At 36.5% G+C, this 24,403-nt stretch overlaps 1 protein-coding gene across 3 annotated transcripts in view; it reads left to right on the top strand.

Moving 5' to 3' along the window:
* The window catches only part of mtgo (miles to go), a 117,462-nt gene that overhangs the window by 83,117 nt on the left and 9,942 nt on the right, over window positions 1–24,403 (top strand). For 2 of the 3 annotated variants that reach the window (XM_068295666.1, XM_068295668.1), the window contains one exon: window positions 23,524–23,696. In XM_068295666.1, coding sequence (XP_068151767.1) covers window positions 23,524–23,696 — 173 coding nt within the window. Of the gene's footprint in view, window positions 1–5,204; window positions 5,286–23,523; window positions 23,697–24,403 lie in introns of all 3 variants that reach the window. The other variant, XM_068295667.1, reaches the window with a different exon arrangement.

Here is a 24,403-nt window from a genome sequence, read left to right as displayed (position 1 = left end):
GAAAGGTTTGTGTTAGTTTGCTTTGCGCCTCTTGAAATATTTGAGTATGATATTTATGGGAATTTTTAGGACATTTTTTTTTCGCCGAAAAATGCGTGGATATTGTGTCCTTGGAAAGCCTTAGAAGGAGCAGGTGCAACGCTAAATAAACCACAACAACATAGCGTCAAAAAACAAATACAAATATAACAGATGTTAACAGTATTCAAAGATACCAAAAAGAGAACATTAAATGATAAGACTTGAAGCCAGAAAACAAGGCAATCTATTAAAAATAATAAAGGAAATACCCTTTTCCCAATAAGGAATGAAACCGAAATGCACGGATTATTAAGCATCCAAAGTATTTATGAAACCCATCGAAGAATCTAGAACAATTTAAGCGAAATAAGAAAAAACATAAAAAATCTTACCTTTTTTTTCGTTTTACCAACAGTTTTGTGTGTGTGTGTGTGTGTTTGCTTTCAGTGTTGTCGTTGGCGTTGTCCTTCGTGGCGTATGCGTAATATGTTTTTGTTTGCCTCAAGCCTAACCAGACACAGGCCAGACAATAAATAAATACATACATATAAAGTATGTATAAGATGTTTGTGTGTATGTGTGTGGGTATAAATTGGTTGTGCGTGTTGACCTTGCAAATAGCCACAGGCCCCACAGGGAGACGCAGGGAAAGAGCCAGAGCTACAGCCACAGCAAGGGAGAGGGGGATAGAGCGAGACGACAGTCTCCTGCGTCAAGTCGTTTAATTACTTTTTAATGAGTTTGCTATAAAACCGAAAGGGAGGCGTGGCACATCGTGTTGCGGCGCGTCGAATATGTGTCTCAATAACCGTTGACAGCATTTAAAATAAAGCAAACCATAAATTTCATCTTCCCTACACAGACATCTGTCTGTGCAAGTCTTCATCCGTCTGTCTCTCTCTAACCCTCTGTCCTTTTCTCTACCTTTCTTTTTCGCTTTTGTATGCATTTTTATTTATATCGTCGCATTTTTCTTTGGACTACAACAAACAATCCAAAATAAAAAAGAGAAAAAATGAAGAAAATAATAAAAATAAAAAAATTGCAGCAAACGCAGCTTTCATTTGATTTGTTGTCATTGTGGTTGTTGCAGCAGCAATTGTTGGCTAGGGCCACTTATGGCCTCCAGAAGCTTCTGGGCTGAATTCCGAGTTCAACAACCGACAAATGCAGAGCAAGCGAGCAGCCGAGTAACAAGGATAGCTACACACAGAGACAGAACAGAAAAAAGGACCCCAAAAATGAAAGAAAAATGTGATAAAAAAAAGAATCTCTACCAAAAGCAATGCAAAAAATTGGCATCAAACAACAGAAACTTACTTTTAGGCGAAAGGGTTGTGGAATGGTAGTTGGAGGGTTTGGGGGCACACATGCAATGCGCATTAAAACTGTAACTGTAACGGTTCCTCCCATACATCTGGCTCTTTCTCTTTTCACTCTTTCTCTCTCGCTTGCATCTGTGTGTGTGTGTGTGTCTATCTCGCCCCAAGCGCACTTCAACTCCATCTCCTTCTGTCCATTCTCTAGCTGCTTCTCCTCTTCATCTTTCAGTTTCATCTCCCAGGCAAGTTAAGTGCCATTCATGTGATTCTCCTTTCCCATTTGTTTAAATACCCTGGATAATAAGGGTATTCATGCACAATATAATATAAAATGGAAGCATCACAAAGTCCCTAAGGACCCTATAAAAGAAATATCTGAAGTCGTCTATGAAAAAGAATGCCATAGAGTAGAGACACTTTTTGGCATAGGATAACTTAGTTAAAGAGAGTATCTCTTAGTCGAAGTTGCGAGCCATAAGGATTTCTATAGTCTTTTTTTGTTCATCTACTTTTTGATCCTAAACTTTTTTTCCCAACGTTGTTGTTATTGTTGTTGTCGTTTTTGTTTGCTCTGTCCTTTGCTTTTTGTTTCGACTTTTTCGGGGCGCTTCATTTATTAAAATATATATGTATGTATGTACGTATGTTTGTATGTTTGTATGTATATGTATACTTACTTACATATATAAAAAGTATAAGTATACATTTTCATTTTTATATCTTTTTGTTTTACATATATATATCTCTTATATAATATCTGGGCCCATGAAATACTTACATATACTCATATATGTATGTATATATTTTTATTATTGTAGTACACGTTATGTTCGTTATAGTTGTCCTATATAATTGCCTGGGGGAGGGAGGCTACCTCGCCCAGCACCCTTTTTATTCGATACATATCATTCCGTTTCGAATTCTGTTTCAATTCGATTCGTTGCGATTGCCCTATGACTGACCGTCTGACAGCCTGCCCACTGGCCACAATTTTCACAGTTTCCACACGCGACTTTTCTTTCATATCAATGTCGGTTTTTATTATCTTTTTTCTTTTTGTTCTTGCCGTTTTTGTGTGGGTGACATTTGCGGTTGTGAGAGAGATTTTAGCGGTTAATGGTCATGGGTCAATCGTTTCGAGTGGAAGGGGTTAAAAGGGTAAAACGTATAAAGCCAACTACACAAATGTTTGGCCCTTTTTTTTTGTTTTGGCTATCAATTTGGGATTTGTTTCGACTTGAATTTAAGTTTTCTTGCTGAACAAATTGGCCAACACTGGATAACAAGCTTTGGCTCGGGGTCGAAGGGTTTTGTGGGTCAATTTTAGTTTCAGACTATAAGGGAAATTTTATACAAATCACTCTATTATATGTATATAGAAAGCCTTGACTTAAATTGAAATTGCTTCCAACTGGCGAGAAAAACAGTAACAGTTCCCACCCAATCACAAAACACAAAAAAAAAAAACACACATAACTTTAAAAATTTTTGGTAAATTTTAAATTTTAAAACCAAATTCACAATGTCCGTTAATTGGTCCCGAGCAGAGCCCTACATCCCGAAAGATAATATTACCACCGAAGCTGGTAAAAGAGCCGAAAAGAAATCGTTCCTAGCGTCCTACGAAAACGATGTAAGTTTCGTTTTCCTCAATTTTAGTTGAACTCGTCGGCAATTTCGATTTTTTGGCTTAAACAGAATTGTCCACCGCCGATGGCGCTGTTGATAGGATGGGAATATGCAAGAATTTGGAAGCGTGAGCATGATGCCTATGTCAAGGAATGCAAAAAGGCCATGAAGAAACCTAAGTACAATAATGTAAAAACTAAGAACGGAAGCACCACTGAATCTTAGTATCAAATTGTCCGCTGAAATTCTTTAGAAGAACTTAAGCTCTGATTGGATTCTAAACTGCTCATTAAGGCCAAAAAATAAAATTTTACATGCCCCATAATTTCGAAATTAAACACAAAAACAATTTCATGTAGTAAATCTAACCCTTGGCACGTATCAGTCGTTTAGTAGGATATAAACTAGTAAAAGTAAACTATACACTCGCACCATCTACATATGTATGTATTAGTATGTCTTCTGTCTTTGCACGTCCCATAAATTTTCTTGAGTGCTAATTTCTATAAAGCAAAACCAAAAGACCTACACAAGCATAGGTCCTTCCATCCACAGTTCAAAGGATTTATTACAAAAGAAATCATAGTAAATATCATAATACAGATATATATTGTGTATATGACGGGGTCATAAAAAATGACGAGAGTAAGTCAAGTAGTTGACATGAGAGACCAGTTACCAATCTAACAGCACAAAGGCGAATTGACATAAATGAATATAGAGACACAAAACTTACGCCACGCCCTCATTAGACAGCCTCCAGCAAAGCCTTCCCTTTTTTTTCTTGTCACAATAAAACAAGCCAAAAAATAAATAAAAAAAATAATGAACGAACAGACCACAAAATGTGCCGAGGTTCTCGTCATAATAATATAAAACGACTTCACATAAAATCCTCCATATGCTGTCTAGCGAAGAGACAAAATAAAGGCCAAAGGCCTCGAAATGCTTTACCGTCGATTCTATACCCTAACTTGTAACATTATTAGCCAGGTTGTTGTACAAAATCCGACTAGAACCGTTAAAATCAAAGTAATTTCCTCTGAAATTTGTCGCAAGTGGATTTTGGGTTTTGGATTTGTTTTTTCTGAATCGGCCTCGGATGATTTACTAAAAACAAAAACGCAATGGAAATGCCACAAAATTTTCAATTCTTGATTATTTTGTTTTTTCCCCGAATTCGTGTGTTTCATTTCCAACATTTTGCCGCACATGCGGAACATACTACAGAGGCACACACACACAGACACACACATTCAATTTGATGAAACAAAATAAATTATGCAATTAATTTGGCAGACTCCTAATTTTAAATAATTAAATAAACGTATATATGTACATAAGTCTTTCTATATACATATATGATGTAAACATATTTATGCACATTTCAAATTATTATTACTTTTGACTAGACATGTTCCATACGTATTTATAGCTCAATGTGAAATTGAGGTCCAATAGACGAATAAAACATTCCGTTTGAATCTGCATTAACTTGAAAGAATAACAAATTTAAACTCAATTCAAATAAATTGTTTATGGTTTTCCTTTTCCGATAATTACATAGATTTAATGCTATACTAATACAACGTTTAAATCGCAAAGACACCTTCCTTTAGTCAATATAAATATTGTGTAAAACAAGCAAATGGTTTTGACCAAATTGCTGATGTTTGTTTTGCCAGGCTTATCTATTTGGCATCTGTATGGACTGTGATAGTTGCGAATTGATTGCAAATTTCGTTTGAATAATTTATAAGTTGTATTTATAATAAATAAGATATACCATGGACAAACCATTTGCTAAAGTATTAAAATGCTCGTTATTTTTTGGGTACGTAATTAATTTCCATCATGTTTTCAATTCTCGTTGTTTGCATTGTGTTTTAACAGACGCGTGAAATGGCCAAAAAATATGGCAATGGCAGAAAGGCCACAAAATAAATGTACATACAGACATACATATTTGTATATATGGAATAAATCGGTATATATGTATGTATGTATGTTTGAGGCTTATGAATTAATTATCGTTATTGTTTTTCAATTGGTAAGACAAAAGTCGAGAGGGGACAGGGGGGGAATCAATTCAGTGAACTGGCAATATTGCAACAGCAGAGCTTTAAAGTTGAATTTTAATATAAATATATGTTTTATTATTGCCGTTTACTTAAATGCAGCAATTAATTGTGATATTAATGTTTATATGTTTTTCATTTTTTCTTTTTGCAGGTAAGCAAGAACAACAACAACAACCAGAAATACCACAATTCTTATCACCATCATCATTGCCAATGATAATGGCCTTTAACAGTAAGTGGAAAATGAAAAGGAAAAACTTAAAAATTTTCAATTAAAAGCAGAATCTTTTAAATGCAACTGACCGTGCAACAAGGTCAAACTTTTGTTGCTCCTTTCTATCTCTCTCTTTCTGTGTCGGTGTGTGTGTGTGTTATGCAATCACAAGAATTTTGTTCGAGTATCTTGGCAAAGAATTGCAGCCTCTCCTGCATGTGTTCTCTTTTCACGTCCCACCACTTGAGAACTTTGGTTTTTATAGCCACGTGCAACACTGCGGCAAACTTTACGAGGTCATGGTAAAAGAAAGCAATTTCTTCGACTTACTCCTAGAGGAACTTGCATGGCCATGAAAATGCTGACGATGAAGATAATGATGATGATGATGATGATAATGATGATGATGTCATATGACATAAAAAACAATAATAAAATTTAATTTTTTCCCTCTGAAAACAATGGGAAATTCAAATGACTTCACTAATATCAATACAAATGCAAATTCTTTGATAAGTCTGTGTCTTTCTCGAGTTCCTTGTGTGTGGCACTTGTTGCCAGAAATGCACGAGAAACCAAGGCAAAAGCATATCAAAGTCGAAACTTTGGCATGAGCCACGCCTTTGCCATTTTTCCTTCGAGTGTCTTTTAATCTTTCATTTTTCTTGTTTCGGTTGTTTCTATGAGCAAAATGCATGTCTGAAATATCTTTCGGGTTGGCCACGCTCAATTCAATTCAATTCAATTAAAACTAAGCAAACGCCGCACCCAAAAAAAAAAGAAACGACAATGCTGTTCCAGCGGTTTCAATTGATTGGATTGAGGCGGTACTTTCAATACACTAACTAAATGAAAGTATATCAAGATTTCATATAGTTTTTCATTCACGACACAAAGCCAACGCGAATGCAGTGTTGGATAAGCTCTTCGTACTCGCATTGTCATTATGTTTGCAACACTTTTCCTAGTTTAGGCCTAATTCGTTGGCTGAATGTTCAAGCCATTGCCCTTACTCTTCCTCTCCATCGCCATGATGTTATATGATATACATGTTTGAGGTATCTTTTCCAAGCGCATATCTTTGCCATGATTCGAGATTTCTTTTTCAATTCGTTTGCATTGTTGTGCAGTGCCGCAAACCTCTTTGACATTTCGCTGGGTGTGTGTGTTGAATTACTTCACCTGCAGCAGCAGTTACAATTTGTCTACACACACACACACACACAGAGTTAACCGGCCCAGTTTGCCATTCACTTTTACCGTTTTAAGAGCAAGTGAATGAAACAGAGAGGAGTGGAGAAGTAAGTGCGGGTTTGGGTACTGATGGCGTTGGTCACTTGAGGCACTTGCCCGCCCTCAACTTTGATGCAGATTGTTCACTTTTTCTTATTTTTTTCTATATGTATTTTGTCTGCATTCTTTCTTTGATGACTCAACATTCGTGTTCTGTGGCACTTTCTCTCTTTCCAGCTGGGATGTTGCAACCCAAAAATCCCAACTCCCTTCTTCTCACCATTATCGTCTTGTGCAGCGGCATTCCCTGTTCTATTTGCACAACTAAGCAGCAATTAACGCTAATTATGAAAATTTCTTTTTAACTTGACTTGCAATTGTGGTTGAGGGAAAAAGAAGCAAAGCGAGAAAAAGTGAAGGGACTGTAAAATTTCATCTCCCCTTTCTATCTGTTCCTATGTTTAACGAGGACTGAAAGATACACAGCTCCATTTAGAGTGTTTTATTTGTCTTGCGTACATGACAAATGTCAATTGTATTTAGCTTTTCTTTAACAAGGATTAAAGGATTTACCAAGCTTATGTATATGTACTTTTATTTATCCACTTGCAAGTCAATCAATTAAACAGTTCCACTTTTAATTAGTTACTGTTGTCATCCGGTTTTAAACGGGGGCTATTTGATAAGCCTCTTTTGGGGAAATTTGCTTAGCAAATTTCTTATCAATGAACGCCTGACGTAGAAGATACACAACAAAATGTCACAACAACACCAACAGCAGCAGCAGCAAAATAAACAAACACCAGTAAAACAAATTGACAAACTAACTGTTGTTTGTCTCGTGTTTTTATTGTTTGCCTTGCGGTTGGGTGTGCGCATCTTTGAGATACAAATTAAAAAAGAAACACACAGTGACAAGGGGAGCGGAAGAGGGGGAGAAATGCCACAGCAGCAGCTGCTCTAAATATAATTTATTTAAATGCTATTGCGGCTGCTGTGACTCACATCCTCAATTTACGTTCTTTATGCACATACACAAAGATACATAACGTACATACATACATACATACATACATATGTACATAGGTATATGTACATACAAACTTATACTCTCATTCATGAAACCAAACCAACAGCTTTTGATGCCACCGAGAGCATCTGCTCGGCTCTGACAAACTAACAAATTCCCAAACAAATATGTATTTGAAACAGTTTTTGATTCTTTTAGGAAAAAAAACCTGTTCAAAGCTAATAAATTAGTTGCCATGATTCATCGATTAGCACTTCGATTCGATTTGAGGGCACGTCCGGTGCGAAAAACTCTTTGAGTGAAGGCAATGCCACTGACTGATCTCCAAAGGAAGCAAAATTCAAATGAATATTACTAACCTTTGATTAGTTGGCACACAAAAACTTTGGCGAAATTCCCACTAATTATGACGCTTAATAATTGGAAATCCCAATTAACATTTGATGTAGTCATACATGAGAGAGTTTAAAATAGTTCACTAAAATTCTAAAGCCATACAGCAGCTTATTCTCATGATGTCTCTATATCCTAAGTCAGGAATGTTTCTAGATCATTTGGAATATCCAACAAAAAGAAAAGGCCGATTTCTGATGAATCAAAATTTCTAAACAAAAAATGCATGAAAGATCAAAAGATCAATTTTGGATGATTCACTTGTGAATGGAATGAAATTCGGCAAAGAAAATATTGATTTACTGAATGCCAATTTGCTGGCAAATAGAGATGATTATAAACAAAACTTTTCCACACTAATTAGTGAACTATATTTAGCTGATTGTGAGATAAGCAAGTTCAAAGACCTGTCAAATAATATAAACGAGATACATACATACATACATATGTACATATGTATGCATATTAATTTACAATTTTATATTTTTCGCGGTTTTTCAATTATTTTTCATGTGTCAATTCGAAAGCAAAGCAGCAAAGTGAGGAAAAAGTGCGTGCCTGGGCTGAGTTGAATGGCACGAAGGGGTAGATAGGTGTGGCCAAATGTATCTATTAGATACAAAATGCACGCAAAAATGCGGTTAACTGCATTTGACGGCGTTCAAGTCAGTTTTGCCATTTACCGTTAGATTAGCAGCAGCAGCGGCAGCAATAACAACAGCAAAAGCCAAGCCATCGAAATTGAAGTGGAAGCCAAGTATTTGGGTCAGTTGGTTTTGCACCGCACTCCACGCTTGGCTGCCACTTGAAGTTGTCTATTGCCTCCACCACCGCCATCTAACTCCCCACGTCCCGTCCCCTTCTCTGCATTGGTGGCCATGGTAAAGTTTTTGGCTTATGCAAAAAACACACAAAAATTTGCTCATACATGCGATATACATATAATATATATCCATATGTATGTGCAAGTATGATATATGCATGGTTATGTCTGTGTGGGTTAATTTGAAAGTTTCAACTGTCACAAATGTTATAATTGACGGCATGCCACTTACTTGTACTACACACACACACACACACACACACACACACACACACACACACATACTGGTGTAAATTTGAATCTGTGCATCGCATTTTTTCCTCCTCTTTTCAATTGTTGCAGCTCATGCTTGTTTCGGTTAAGTGCCGTTAAGTGAGGCATTGAGTGACAATGCTTTAAAGATTACGCCCACACAACATAACGAATGCAAAACAATAGCCCAAGTGTTTAGCGAGTGAGTAAGACATGCGCTCTAGCAAACAGAAGAGAATATAAACAAAGTCCAGAATGTTTGTGGCATTGCGATTAATTAGGTGTTATCAGTTCTTTGATGGCACACAAATTCTATTTTAAGCAAATTAAGTTATAAATTACACAAGTGTCACTGCTAGATATGTCAACAAGACTGATGACTTAAGACAAGAAAGTATTTACCCATTTAAACTATATAAAAATAGCCACGTGAATCTCTGTTGACAGAATGGTGTGCAAAAAAGGATTTTAAATAAAAGAATATTTAAAAAAAGAGTAGAAAGTAGAAAAAATTACATAGTAGCTAATTAGTACCAAAGTACAACAAAAATAAGTCAGTAAGCACAAAGTGTGGCTGCATATTTGAAAAAAGTATGGCTGCATACCCATATGTGGGTATTAAAGGAAGGAATTCAGATCGCTTCAACTAACACTCAACTCATAAATAGGCAGTGTTTTTTATTACACCAAATATCATTAATTTAAAAAACTAATTTAACCTTTGTATGCGTTTCAAAACTAGAATTTAAAAGACTTTTTGCATATTTTTGACACAAAGAAATACTTTAAGCAAACTCAGTTGTTTCTAATGGATTTAAGCAGAAAAGCACTAAAATTAATTAGAAAATTCCATTGGGTGAGCTTTATATGCACAGTTGTACCTACAAACTTGTTAAATTTAAAAGCTTAAAGAAAAAATAAGTATGTGAACAAAGTAATTAAATGTTTGCAGTTTCTAACAACTTCTCAATAACACTGGAAACAAAGCAAAAACATTTAAATAAAACACTTTGCTTGAAAATTTTCCGATTATCTGTTTACGCGTTTTGATTAGATATTCTCCAGAATAAGTGTGGCTGCATTTTATTTTGATTTAGGTCCCAACTATGTAAGGAAATGTGGCAAATTCTATTGAAACTTTGTTTAGCCAATTCACTTTCCCACCACTTGATAGCTAAGTGTGTGTATATCTACATGCCCACAAGGTCGTCTCTTAATATTGGCAAATCTTTAACGCTTTTTATTATCCATATACATATATTTTGGGTTATATGTTCGTGGGAAACTAACTTTGAGCAGAGATCATTTGTGTTGTCACAATGGGAGCAGACAACGTGACTTTGAATAATTTTATACTCACACACACACATCTACAAAATCACACATATAACTATAAACATTTTGTGCAATTTATTAAATTGTGTATTTGTGACCCGCGCGCAAAAAAAAAAGAGAGATAGAGATAAACAGATTTTTTTTCTGGTGGCAATGTGTGAGTATGTATCTTGCAGATACATTTTGTATATCGAATACATTTATTTTCTTTTTTGTTAATGAAAATTTATGAAACTCTCTTTTGTTGAGCCAAATTGATGAAATCTTTCTACATATTGCTAATTTTCACTTTGCCATTCATGACTTGGCTCTGACTCTGACTCTGGCTTTGGCTTTGGCTTGGGCTTTGCCTGCGTGTTTATTGCATCCGTTTTGTGGCATAGTTTTGGCATTGTTGCAGCTTAGCACGAAGCGGATATTGTCACTTTTGCAATTACAACGCGCATAACTTTGCACAACGACAACAACAGCAACAACAAGAATAACGACAACAACAGCAACTGCACGCCATAGAAATTGCCTTTAAAAGTAGCTAGAATATCCACTAGGATGGAAAAGTAGTAGAAAACTCAACCATGAATGAAAAGTGAGTAGAAAGAGAAACTGCAAACTGCCGAACAAAGCACGAAGAGAAAGACACAGACAAAGTTGAAGCATTTATAATGCAATTTCAAAGATACCATCATACCTTATCTGATCACTTTATGGAACTGGGAGATTTTCCAAATGTTCAAAAAACAATTGCCTGAATCTTAGCATAAATGTTAAAAGCTGCTACAACTAATTCAATTAGCATTGCAAAATGGATTCTTCTGCTGTGATCGGAATCATTAGATAAATTTATAATTATATAGTGTCATTAAGCCTAACTCTTCATTGATTAATTCATTTTTACTTTAGTCACTGTAAACAAAAAGTCTCAAAAACTTTTCACACGGTTTAATCAGAAATGCTCATCAATATATGATTATTAATTAACATTTTACACGATTTTATAACAGAAAGTAAAATGGTTTTTGGACACGCTAATAATAATTTTTAATTATTTTGAGCATCTGAAATATCTACACAAAAAAATGACTAACAAGAATAATACAAAACTTAATTATCCTTTATATACTTATCAATAAAATTGACTCGATTGAAATATTAATTGAGAGAGTTGAGTTGATGAGATGGGACGCCAGACTATTATCCTTTTCTTGATCGTTTACACTTTCAACTTAAACTTTCAATTTGGGAACTTTGGGTAAATTTTAACACAGATTTTAATGGATTTACCTTAACCTACTTTTATTTATATTACCTTTGCATCAATTTAGAACTTTTCCTTTTGACCAGATTTCCAGCTTTTTATTGACAGTTTGCGAACAAATTTAACTGCCATCCACATATGTCCACATCAAGACCACATTAAGTTTTCTGCCCAGTGTCAGAAAACTTTGATGAGAACTCGGTAAGGCCCAGACTAACGACGCCTGTTGGCCTCTGTGTTTGATGGTGAGGCCTGGCGTTCTCTGTGCCTGTCAAACCGTAAATGGCGTCATTGTGACAGTCGTTTGTCTGACGCCCGGCAATTTCGTTTGATTTAACATATTTTATGCGAGTTTTATGACAATATTAATTTCCATCTGCATTGGCTTTATGGTTTCCACATTCCAATCAACGACACGCCCCTTTTTTTTGGCAGACAAAATTATTAATAGAAACATAATCAAAAATATTGTGAAGCTGCAACAGTTTGATGGTCGATTGCAATGCGGGGAAGTATCTTTAATAATATTTTTTATGAACACATTTATGTCTCTATATATTCGCAAAGAATCGAATGAGAGATTGTTTTCCACTTTGTCTTAATATTATATTTATAAAGCTATAAACAAAACGTCAAAATGGGAATACCCCTAATTACCCTGTTTTTCTCTCTCTAATTTTGCATACGTCTAAGTAATTATCTTGATTTTTGTTTTTTTGTTGCTACTTGCAAGAAATTTATGGCTGGAATTTTTATTATTTTTCAAGTTATTTAATTGTATTTCGGTTTTTTTTTTTTGTGATTTCTTTGTGATTTTTTTTTTGTGTTTATTTGTTAAATTCTTTTCTGTATGTTTGATGATGATGATGATTTCTTTTTTCTCCAGAATTTTTTCATTTGCTTAAATTTATTTCTCTGTATATCTCTCTCTCTCTTGCTCTCCTCTATCTGTTTCTCGGCATGTCTGTCTCGTTTTTGCAAATATCTCAGCACTTTTGTTAAACAATAATTTTTTTATTCTGCGGACTTTGTTGTTGTTGTTCTGTTGTTTCTGTTGTCTTCCTTTGCTTACTTCTGCACTTCATTGTGTTAATTATATGCTGGATGTTTATTTTTTTATAAGTTTAGTGTTTGTTTTCTTTAATACCCTTGCCAAGGGGTTTAGACGCGTTCGGGTTTCTGGCCAACAATCTTTCGCTGTTAGGCTAATTTGGTTTTGGCTTGTGAAAAGCTAATTGGGTTATTTGCCTATCTATTACAAAGTCCAAGTGTTTCATTTGAAAACGAAACAAAAATAAAGACTAAAATATGTAATCAGTATTCAATTGTTCCACTAGACTTCGAATTAACCTAAAGGGTATCAAGATTTCGACGCTAAGAATTTAATTGCGGTCTCTTTGCGATTTTTGTGTTTTGAAATTTTTGCTTTGCTGGCTTTGTTTTTGCCGTTCATTGAACTGCAGACACACTTTAATTTTCAGTTTTTTTCAAAAATTGTTTGCCTTTTTTTGGTTCGGCTTTTTGCACGCGCGTTTTGGCTTTTGTCTGTTTTTTGTCTTAATGTTGTTTAAGGCCAGAAATATGCCAAAGTTGAAGCCCCATTGTTGAATGTGAAAGTTGTTGATGCTCGCTTTTTTAACTATTTTTTGAAGATTTGCCTCCATGTCTGTCTGTCTGTCTGTCTGTCTGTCTGTGGTACCCTGGCGCGTTGTGAACTCTTGACACACAATTAGCGCTTAATAAAAAGCGAAAAGCGGAGAAAAAACATTACAGCAATATGAAAAAGTTAAAGATGATGTATTTCAGTTGGATTTATGAATGGGGCTGACAGAGTTTGGTGGCATGTTGCATTGTTTCCCTTTCTTCCCCTTTTATTTCGTCTTTTCGTGTGGAACGTTGAACGTGATGGCCATGTCGAATGGTAATAAGTAGTAACAAAAGGCCAAATGAATGATGAACTTTTGTGGTGCTTTAAGGGGACTGCAAATACTTTCAAGTGCCAACTTCAATGGTGTTGACCAAGTGGCAAAGCCGTCATCACAGATCTCTTAAGTCGAGGAAGTCAAACCAATTTTAAGTACAGCATTTCCTTAAAAGTCGACTGATCATTTCAAGGTGTATCAAACTGTGAAATTCATTAATTTGCAATTAAAAGATTCCTTTTTGAGAAGGTGTTGAAATGATTGGACTTGAAATATATTTCATAAAGTTTCCCACTTTTTCTAGCATTCTTTAAGCCGTGTTAAATGCTGTTTGTTTCTGTTGCTTTGTTGGCCTTTTGTAGATTTTTGCCAGTTGGCGGGCCATAACTTGACGCTGTTGTTGCTTGTTTGTGTTTGTGCCTGAATAATTAATTTTATTTATGCCGCGACAAACGATTCTCTTGTTCTTCGTCTACTATGTCTCCTGCTTGTCTCTGAGCCGCAATGCTCATAAATTGTTGAGTACATGCAAAAGCAAAGCGAGAGGGGTAAGTGGCAACAGCAGGACAGGGGACAAGGTGCACAGGCAGAGGCATTGCAATTAGTTGCCAACACGCCAATAGAACAGCAGAGTGCGGCGGAAAGGGCAAGAAGTTGCGATAGAGCGAAAGAGCAAAACAAAAGTGAAATGACGGGAAAATAATGGTTGTGGGCACAAAAAATCGCTGATAGCTCAAGCTGAAAATAATTTATAAGCTTGGTTCAAAGACAGAAGACAAAAATCCCGTAAGTCAATTGAAAAGACGACTATGGGATACCCTAACATTTAAGATTTTCTTATTTAGAGCCACTATTATCCTTCTTTTTACCAAATGGTAAAGCTTATCCAACCCTAAGGTACTATGGTAGGTCTATGGGAATGGGAGCAGATTTTTTTAAATTTTCTTTACTTAAAATTAGAGTGAACTTTAATAACTCTTAAAAACGCTCTTTTGCAATTGCAAACCGCATGAAAATGATTCCCACAGGGTATAGAAAATATCACGCACACACTCATACTCGCTCACGTGCTGCGCCATTTCTATATACAAGCTGGAAGATTTATAAGGCCGCAGCCAGTTGAGGATACTTCAAGGACAAACCTCCAAAAAACAAAAAAAAAAAAAAAAAACTGGCAAGAAAAAAACCAAGCAAAATAGGAAAACAAAAATTCAAACAGACGCAACTCCAGACGCAGACAAATAAAAGTTAGACAAAGGGCAACTAGAGCAATAACAACAACAACCACAATAATAATGTAACGTAAAGGGCCTCTCCCCGTAGTAAACACACATATCTGTAGGAGTGTATGTATGTGTGTGTCTGTTTGTGTAAATCTTCCACCAGGTGGCAACAGACAGAACTAAATAGAGAAGAACAAGTTCAACAATTTGCACCTGTCACAGTTTGTGAGGCACTGAACCGCAACCACTTCAATATTTGCACAGTTGCCCCAATCCCCCAATCCCCTCCAGACCCCTCCCTGACCACTTGCCATATCCAAAATCCCTCCCCACTTATTATTTTTCTTTTACGTTCTTGGTTTTTGTTTTTGGTAGGTGTTGCCTTTGGATTTGGGTCAGTCAGTCACATTGGCTCAGACTTGTATAGGTGCCACTGTGTTTGTGTGTGCCTGAATGAATCTGTGTTTCAATGTGTGTGTGTGTTTAGGTCAACGTCTTGCTTTTTAGTCATTGTTTGTTGTTGGGCTTTCCCTTCTAAGCCTTCATTTCAGTTCATTCTGCTTGGTTGACTGCTTTTTCTGTCTTTTTGTTTTGCTTACATTAATCAAATGGCCCTAATTAATCATTTGGACCGTCCGTTTATATTGAACAAATTTAAAACCATTGCCTACTTAAGCGCGCCCAGGACAACCAAAATTACATGCAATACGACAATGAAGAACTCTTGCCTACTTAAAGGCGCTTAAAGTAAACTAAATGAGTACAGGCAGGAATTTAGCTAGCTTTATTTGTTTGATAATGTTTTCTGGATAATGGACAATTTAATTTAAAAATCTTAAGTGTATAGCAAATGCTTTCAACGTACAAAAGAAGAAGAAGAATATGTCATATATGTAGCTACTAATTGCCAACAATTAACACAAATTAGGGTTTAGATTGTACCTAAGCGCATTAATTACCGGACTCGCACTGATGTGACTCCTGAATAGATGGACTGGCTCAACAGGCTCACTTTTTTCCTGTAATTTGCCTATCTCCCACTAATTCGTCCTTCTCTTTTTTTTCTCCCGTACTGTAAATCTGAGTTTCCAACCTAACAATGCTGTGTCTTTTGTAGTATAAGTTAGAACATGATTACTATTAATCCATTTGTCCTCGACTCAGAAGGCAAGTAACTAGTACTAAAGTTCATTTGAGTGAGTGAGTTTCCCGTTTTAGTTAAGATTTACTTATGGAAAGTCCAAATTACATCTCATCCGCTTTCTATCTTTTCATTAAACTCGAATTGTTAATGATTAATCATTTTGTAAAAGTTGAAAAGGCATTTGCCAAGTTGTTGCCAAATTCCTGTACTTAGCGGATTTGGGCCTTTCCCTTGTAGAAATTAAAAACCAAATACCTTTTGGGCGGGGGAATAATGCTCCTCCACTCACCCCTTCCACTGCTTAAATCTATGCAAAACACATTTAGCATTTGACCCAGGGACCACTCTGAGGTTTTTTTTTTGGGTTTGCTTTGTTTTATGTTGGTTTTTGTTTCTGCTTTTTAGTTGACTGGAAGGAAATTAATTACCCCGCTTTAAAATTTGATTTCATTTGTTTTCCGCTGGCTAAAATGCGCCACCCCTTCCCCCTTTCACTGTCTCATTGTCCCGCCATCTTTCCTTCCTTCCTTTCTTAGTTTGCTCGTTCGTTTGTCTTCCATTTCGTGTTTTAATGAGCTACATGCGCCACACGCTGATTTTGCCTTTTCGTGGTGTTTGTTTATTTTTTTCTCGTTTTGCATTTGTTATTATTGTTGCTGCTCTTTCGGCCAACATGCCACACACACACAAACCCACCTCCCTCATAGTCCCACTGCCTGACCCCCTCACTCATTTTGTGTTTAATTTTATTTTCCTCTTTTACTGTTCTCTGGCTGGCAAATTGCAAATTGCGGGTTAGCATTTCTTAATGTCAATGCCATTGCGAACGGGCAAAAATGCTCGTAAGAAGAGAAATGAGGAATTTCAGCATGGAGAACCGGAGAAACGGACAAGTGAACGGAACTCTACGCCATGGGATGAGTGAGTGGTGTTCCCTTTTCCAAAGAGAAAGAGGTGATGGACCTTGGGCTTTCCTTTTTCCTTTTCCTTTCATTTTCTTCGTTTTCGGTTGTACTTAAGTGCGCAACTTAATTGAATTGGACTCAACTAATTGTTGGAGAAGCAAAAAAAGTGCATACATTTTTATGGAAATTCTAGCTCTGACTCAGTGTGTGTGTGTGTGTGTGTATGTGTGTGGCCAAAAGCAGCAAACACACACAAATAGCAACTAATTGAAAATATTCTACAGTGAGGATTGCTTCAATCCCATGAAATTTGAAGTGTTTGGAACTGGCTTGCATTTCGTATTTAAACAGAATTGAAAACCCTTTCGAATCTCTGCTGGGAACTGAAGTGTAATTGTCATTTCCATGCATTTGCAATTCTAATTACAGCACAAGGTTTATAAATCGAAAAATGCATCTAAATTTAAACAACTAAGATGTTTAAAGTTGGCAAACTATCAATGATAACACAAAACCCTTACTTTAGTCAATAAAAAGTAGATAAAAGAAACAAGCACTGTGTATATTGGTAACTATAGGTGAACAGTTGGCATTAAGAAAAACCTTTCATTGATTTAATCTTGCTTCTATCTGTAGTTTTCTAAACTCCCCATTTTTGGCCTACTCTCTAACTTATCCCATCGCATCTCATCTCATCACATCTCATCAGCAAGTTGTTAAGTTAATTGCGTGTGTTTCTCGCACTCTTTCTCTGATAGAGGCTAAGAAGGAGATGGAGAGATATAGAGATGGATAGAAAGATTCAATTAACGATGCGTGCCGCAATTATCATCAAGATGATGACGATTATGGCGACTTTTTTCCTCAACTTTCGCAATGCAATTAGAGCAGAACCACTAACATTTTCTTTTTTTTTTTTGTTTGGATTTTCCTTTCTTTTCTTCTCTTCTTATCGTTTGGGCTTGGACTTCTTTTTCGTCGTCTTCATTGTCATCTTTTTTGTCTCCACTTCTTAATGGCTAAATGATGAGAAGAAACAAGCAGCTTTAATTGCGCATACGCCCCGTTAACTGTGTGGGAATCTATTGGAACATTGATTGATGGGCTACTCTTCAAGTGGCTTTATTCATTCATTCTTTCATCTTGTTTTTTCTTTTCGCCTTGTTTTGTTGTGTTTTTCTTTATTTTTTGTTGGTTAAAGGAGAATGAGCGGCGCCATTTAGCGACAGTTGCCTGTCTGCACGTGCTCATCCGCCGTCGTTGCCATAGCCTCCCTTGTGTGTCTATTTGAATTTCCAATAGGCCAGGCCACAGACAAACATTTGCAACTCCTCTGCACTTACTGTCGTCCCCCTCTATACACGGGACACATTCACATTCGCATTCACACACATACACACATGAATGTAAATATTGGCAGTTTGTGTGTCACCTAGGAGAGGAGAGGACAAAAAAAAAAGAACCAACAGAAATTTTTGTAAAACAGCCGTGAAATTTCCTGTGAAAAGCCTGCGGCAAATTGACAGCCCAGCGGGGGGCGTGGCATGCAGCTGTGTCACGCCTACGTGCGAGGTCTACTCATGGATCCGTGTCTCTTTATCGCACGTCACCACATTATGCCTTCATTTATGCTTTATGATGAGTAAATATTGTTATTAAAACGAAAAATTGCTCTTGAACGAAATGATAAACCATGCCCAGATGATTAGTTGCCACTTCCCCTCTCCCACTGCTCGGCTCACCAGCTCTCTACCTTCTTTCTCATCATTTTTCGTTAGATTAGCTTAGGTTATTTAGCATTTGGTTTATTGGTTTTGTCTCTTAGACTTAAGAAATGTTTTTCAGTCGACAGAATCTGAACAGCTTTTGTATGCCGAGCTATACATTTCACTTGTGGGTTTTGGCTTAATGTGTACGGGGGAGAGAGAGAGTTTATCAAGTGCGGTGACAGAGGAGCTACCTCTCTGTCTCAACGGTTTCACTCGTGTAATGCAAAACTCCAGTGGCAAGTGCTTTTTAGGTTTTAGTTAGTAAGATTAATTTAGACTGATTAGTGGGAAAGCTAAAGGCAATTTTCATCTCAAATCACTTTGTGTGAAATTCTGTGTGAATATTCAGAGATGTGTGCTGAAAATTAGATAGCAAAAGATGTACATTAATACCAAAGAAAATGTAAATAATTCCGTGGTGTTTAGACAAGTTGTTGGAGATAAGCTTGATGAACGACAGGTGCACAAGCTGCTTAGGCACTCAATCAAATTCTATGAAGTACCTAATGATTAATTAACTAAATGCAATGCGTAAATCGTATTTAATAGTTTGGGCAACTGAATGGGAATACATTCAACTAAAAGTGTGAGCAATAGAGCATCAGTATGTATTATTAGGTCAACACAATTCTGAGTTATCTGCTTGAAAATGATTAAAACAAGCTCGCTAGTACAATATTCAACTGTCTAAACGTGTTTTTATTCCAATGAAAATCTTAAAATTCAATAAATTTACATTTAATATAATTTCCACTGAATCCTTGCTCGGGTCAATGAGCATGAAAACCGTAAACAAATTGAAAGTCTGATAAAATTTCGGGCTATAGAGTCTTGCTCTAGATTCAGCGAATGCCTTGCTTAAATCCTTGCCTAAACAGTATTTCTTAAGCTTGTTCTTTGCTTTAGTTCGGTCACTTAACAAAACAACTGAACCTTGAAGTATGTACATAGAATGTATTTTCCGATTAATAATGCCAAATATGAGCAAAAAGATGTAAGACTCGATACAGATAGAAACATTCAGTTGGAATTTTCATACATACAATTTCTGTTTGTTTAGCAATTTCAAATTTGGCAATTTTGTGCCAAAATACAAAACCGCCACCCCAAAGGGAAAAAGCACAAACATAAAAGGAAAATCTCATTGTCGGGCATTTCATAGTTATTATTATTAATTTTATAGACGTTTTGGTAGGGAATGTGTGTGTGTGTGCGTATGCGTGCTTATTGTGCGTGCCACAATCGAGCCGCAGAGAGACCAAGTGGGTGAGACTGACAGGAAAGGCCCACAGAGTTACTGACTAACTGACAGAGCAATCCACTGATAGGCTGTTGGGCCAACAGTGCGTGGCCTGTTAATAGCAACAGCAACAATGAGCAGCAATAATAGCAACAATAGCAACAATGACAACAACAACAGTAATAATAATAATCATAAGACGAACAGGAAAAGTAATAACAATTTGTAATTAGCCCAAACGCGTTTTTGACACTTGGTTTATAAAGAAGACAAGGTCGTTGACGATGATGTTACGACGACGACAAGGGCATTGTGGCAGAAAATTGAATGCCAAGATCATTTTTCGATAAGTGAGTAGAAAAAGAAGACGGAGAAAAAAACAATACCCAAACACAGCGGCACAAGGGTGCAAAACAAGGCTGACGAAGTTGGTTACAGAATAAGATAAAACAAAGTAAAGAAGCGAAATAAATATTGCTATTGAAAAATCAAATCAAATGATACTTGGTTAGGGACTTTGAGCATTCGGTTCTTAATTAATTGAAACTTTTTTGCTCCTATTATATTAAGTCATTTAAGTTTCAACCCAAAATACTCTAAATTTTCTTTACTTGCTATTAAAAGTGCCTTCTAGCAGATGTCCTTTTCGCAAGTGATATTTAAGTACCCAGAATTACCTCAACTCTAACTTCTGAGAGGGAAAGAGAGAGAAAGTAAGGAAAGAAAAGACTTCTCATTGTTGCTTAAGCAGTTTAACATTAATTAAGTTTTAGTTTAAACAGTACTGTCAGAGAGAAGGGGAGATGGGAAATACTTGCAACCATTTCATTTAACTGTCTGACTGCCGAGCGAGTGATAAGCCTCTCGTCCCACCCCAAAATCCATCCAACCAATCCCCAATCCCTTTGCTTAACTAATTGCTCTGGCTCTTTAACACTTCTGGCCAAGTTGCAGCACCGCGAGACAAGATACAGCTAGTGTGGTTTGGTGCTGGTGGTATACATTTCCTGACCAGACCCCTCGCAGACTGAAGCTCGGACTCGGACTGGGTCTCAGACTCAGACGCAGACCGGAGGCCGAGACTGATTAACTGCTGCAGTTTGTTGGGAGAATTGCTTCTTTTTTTTTTTGTTACTATTTTTTTACATTTAGTTTTATCAGTCCAAGCTATCATCACAGTTTGTGCTTTGTCATGTTATGCGTCAGCGCACTAAACCAACATTTTTACACCTAACTAAGGAGTGTGAGAAGGGGCGGAATTCGCAACGAGTGGACTGCATTTTACGGTTGATTTGGTCACGCCCCTTTTAAACTACATAAATGCCTAGAGATTGGGTAGATTCAACATTGGGCGCTTGGGTCGGAGAGTGTGTGTGTTGTCTGCCGATTGCATTTTCGGCCTGAATGCATTCGAGACATGGCTAAGCGTATTACCTGCCCGCATTACCGTTAAGTTTACAGTTTTACCATTTAAAGATGGTGGCCCTCCTATACACGCCCATTGCCCGTACATATACATATCCGCGTACCCATTCCCATATGCAATCCCATCCAATCCATTAGAACAACATTACGCATACGCCGCATGTGCCCATAAAAAATGCAACTCTGTTTAGTGTTCACCATGGATTCTCGTTGTGAGTGCGTGTGCCTGCATGTGTGTGTGCCACATGCCACGAGGAAAGAATACAAATACAAAGTGCAACCACAGCTGCAAAACTGGCCCACAATCCCATCTGTCCACCTCCTTACCGACTGCCGCCACCCCACTTTCAGCGCATTCCATTGTTATGCAAAAAAGAAGGAAACGCATTTTGATGATGTGCACTCGAAATTCATGGATTTTATATGACTGCAAAAGAAGAAAAAGAATAAAAAGGAGCATCAGGAGAATGCGCTTTATGTGTCAGAAATTTCAACAGAAACTCCCAACCCCCCAAACAAAGCTACTCCTCCCTCCTCCACTCAGCGAATATCAAAGGAAAATATCAAATTTGAAATGCTCATAAATTGAAATGTTCGAATATGAGTAAGAGCCAAGCCAAATCAAATCAATATTTTCTCAAATATTATCATTAAGTGGAAAAATTTAATAGAAATTAAGAAATTGTTTCGAACATTTTTGTATCGAAAACTTATAAATTCCTACAGTTATGGGTCGATATAAATTTGGCATTTAAGTTTGATAATTAAAATTTAAGAACCAATATTTTAGTGTTACAATATGAACATCGAAAAATAAGACAGTAAACAAAAATTTAAATTGGATTTTTCCAAGTCCCAAGTAGGACTTCATGAGTTCTACAGCCATTATTTGGCATTTAAGCCACGAAGAAATCTTTTGAAAATCTATTGAAATCTGCAATCTCATCTGTAATTTACATCGCAGGTGATGGCGGTGAATCGACTTTTTCATTCTTGACATGATGGCAATCTATTTGTGAGCTTCATTTACATTCACTTTAATCTATTTTAAATATAGACAAAATCTCCCGCAATTACATATGTATATTGCCTTGTTATCCATTGTAATTTAATCGTTTTCTTATTGAAGTTAAAGGAAGTACTTTCTTGTCATTTGTTAAATGCCAATGATAATAATGTCTGTCAAGGACTTATAATAATTTTCTTCTTTTTTTCTGTTGCTGGTCAAATAAAACGACAAATTACACAACGTTAATCTTGTCCAGACATCTCTCTTTTATCTGTTCTTTGGGCATATTAGTCGTCGCATTGCAGCCAAAAATGAAAATGAACATTGAAAAGCAATACAAATCCTACAAATCAAAAAATATATTTGAAGAGAGTTTGCTGTCTTTTTTTCCAAATCAACATATAGACATACATAGATGTATATGTATGTATATTCTATGGCAATGACATGCGAACAAAAAGTTGCAAATGCTTTGAAAATAAAGAATAGAGAAACATGAAAAGGGAATGAGATTGGGAGAGAAAGAGAAAAAGGGAGTTGAAGTTGCCTCTAATGACAATGAGGAGGACAATGGCAAGATGAAGTGAAGGCTTTGTGCCAAAAATTCTCTTTCTCTGGATATCTCTCTCTCTCTTTCTCTCTCTGTCTCACTCTCTCCCTCTAACTCTGTGACTGCCTCTCGCTGAATTTTTGCTTGCCAAAAAATTTATTAAAATATACATTTGTATGTACTAACTCATACAGACACACTCAAATCTCTATGCATAGCAATGCAGTTCAGCCTATTTTTTTATTTCTCTTCCTTTTATTTTTCGGTGTGTGTCGAAAAAGGATATTAATCATGAGGGAAACAGGGAAGAGGGTTAACGGTGCGTATGCGTGTTTGTCGAGGGGGAAACTGAAAATTGGCAGACTCTGTCAAGCCAACAAACACACATACACACACAGAGACATACAGAGATGTATATATGTGTACATATGTATATACACTCATACACATCTCCTTATGGATATCCATTAAACAAACACAACGGAGAGCAGAGAAATCGCCGCTGACATAAAGCAGCGTCCTGGCAATGTCCTGTCCTCTGTCCTTTGCTCTCTGTCTCGTTTTGCTTGTCGCCTCGTTGGCGCCAAATGTCGCCTTTTCGCTTTGTTACTGTAGTGAGTTACTCCGACAATGGCCCCTCTTAAAGCATCCACGCATCGTCATCATCATCATCATCATCATCATCCCTGTCATTGGCATATTGGCATTTTTTGCTCATTTTTCCCTTTATATTTTTCTTTACTTGCAGGTCCTGCACCCGTTCAAATGGTCTCACAGAATCGACCACCACCTACCATTCCGGTGCCTGTTCAGGTTCCCCAATATGTCAATGAGAATGGCACATTAACCCACGTTATGCTATCACCACAACAATACCAACAGCTCCATCCCGGACAGGGTCATTTACATGCAGCACCATTCGTAAGTACAACAAACAAATGAATTAACAAACAAAACCAACAACAAACAAATATACAACAATTTGTTTATTCAGGTATAAATAGAAGCATTCCTCAAGAATTCTGTTGAAATTACAACAAAATATCTAAAAATACTCAAAGGGGCAAGGGCATGATTTGAACTTTGTGTTTTTTGTTTTTCCTTAAAGTTCATAAATAGTTAGTGTACTTATAATCCACTGAATGATAGATATGTATATATGGTTGGCCGCACTCTTTTAGGTCTCTTATAATTAATGTAATTTTAAACAAATACAAGCCTAAATTGTTGTCTATTGTTAATGTGTCTGTCAATTTAACGCCCAAGTGACATTTTTACCTCATTGCATATTCAAATGGTGGCCATGCATTTGTCGAGTGGAGCTGTGTGTGCACACACATTTAGCTGGAACTGTGACTCATACATAAAGAGCAACAAAAATGTGAGCGACTTAATTAGCAATGCATTTCACACTTTTCTCTTCAAGTCTCTCTATTGTCCCTCTCTCTCTCTCTCTCTCTCTGTCTTTTTGCCAATTCATAGTTAGTCAGCAAACTGTTTTGAGAAACAAAGGCGTCGTATAAATAAATAAATATAAAATAGTACAGAGAAATGAGATTATAAATGCAAAACGTCGACAAGTTGGCACAACTCCATTTAGTATTTATTTTAATATTGTTGGGCAAAAG

This window comes from Drosophila tropicalis, unplaced genomic scaffold (genome assembly GCF_018151085.1).
Source record: "Drosophila tropicalis isolate 14030-0801.00 unplaced genomic scaffold, ASM1815108v1 contig_845, whole genome shotgun sequence".
Classification (NCBI taxonomy): Eukaryota; Metazoa; Arthropoda; class Insecta; order Diptera; family Drosophilidae; genus Drosophila; species Drosophila tropicalis.
Note: the sequence above shows the minus strand (reverse complement) of the source record. Positions and strands in the feature narration are given on the sequence as shown.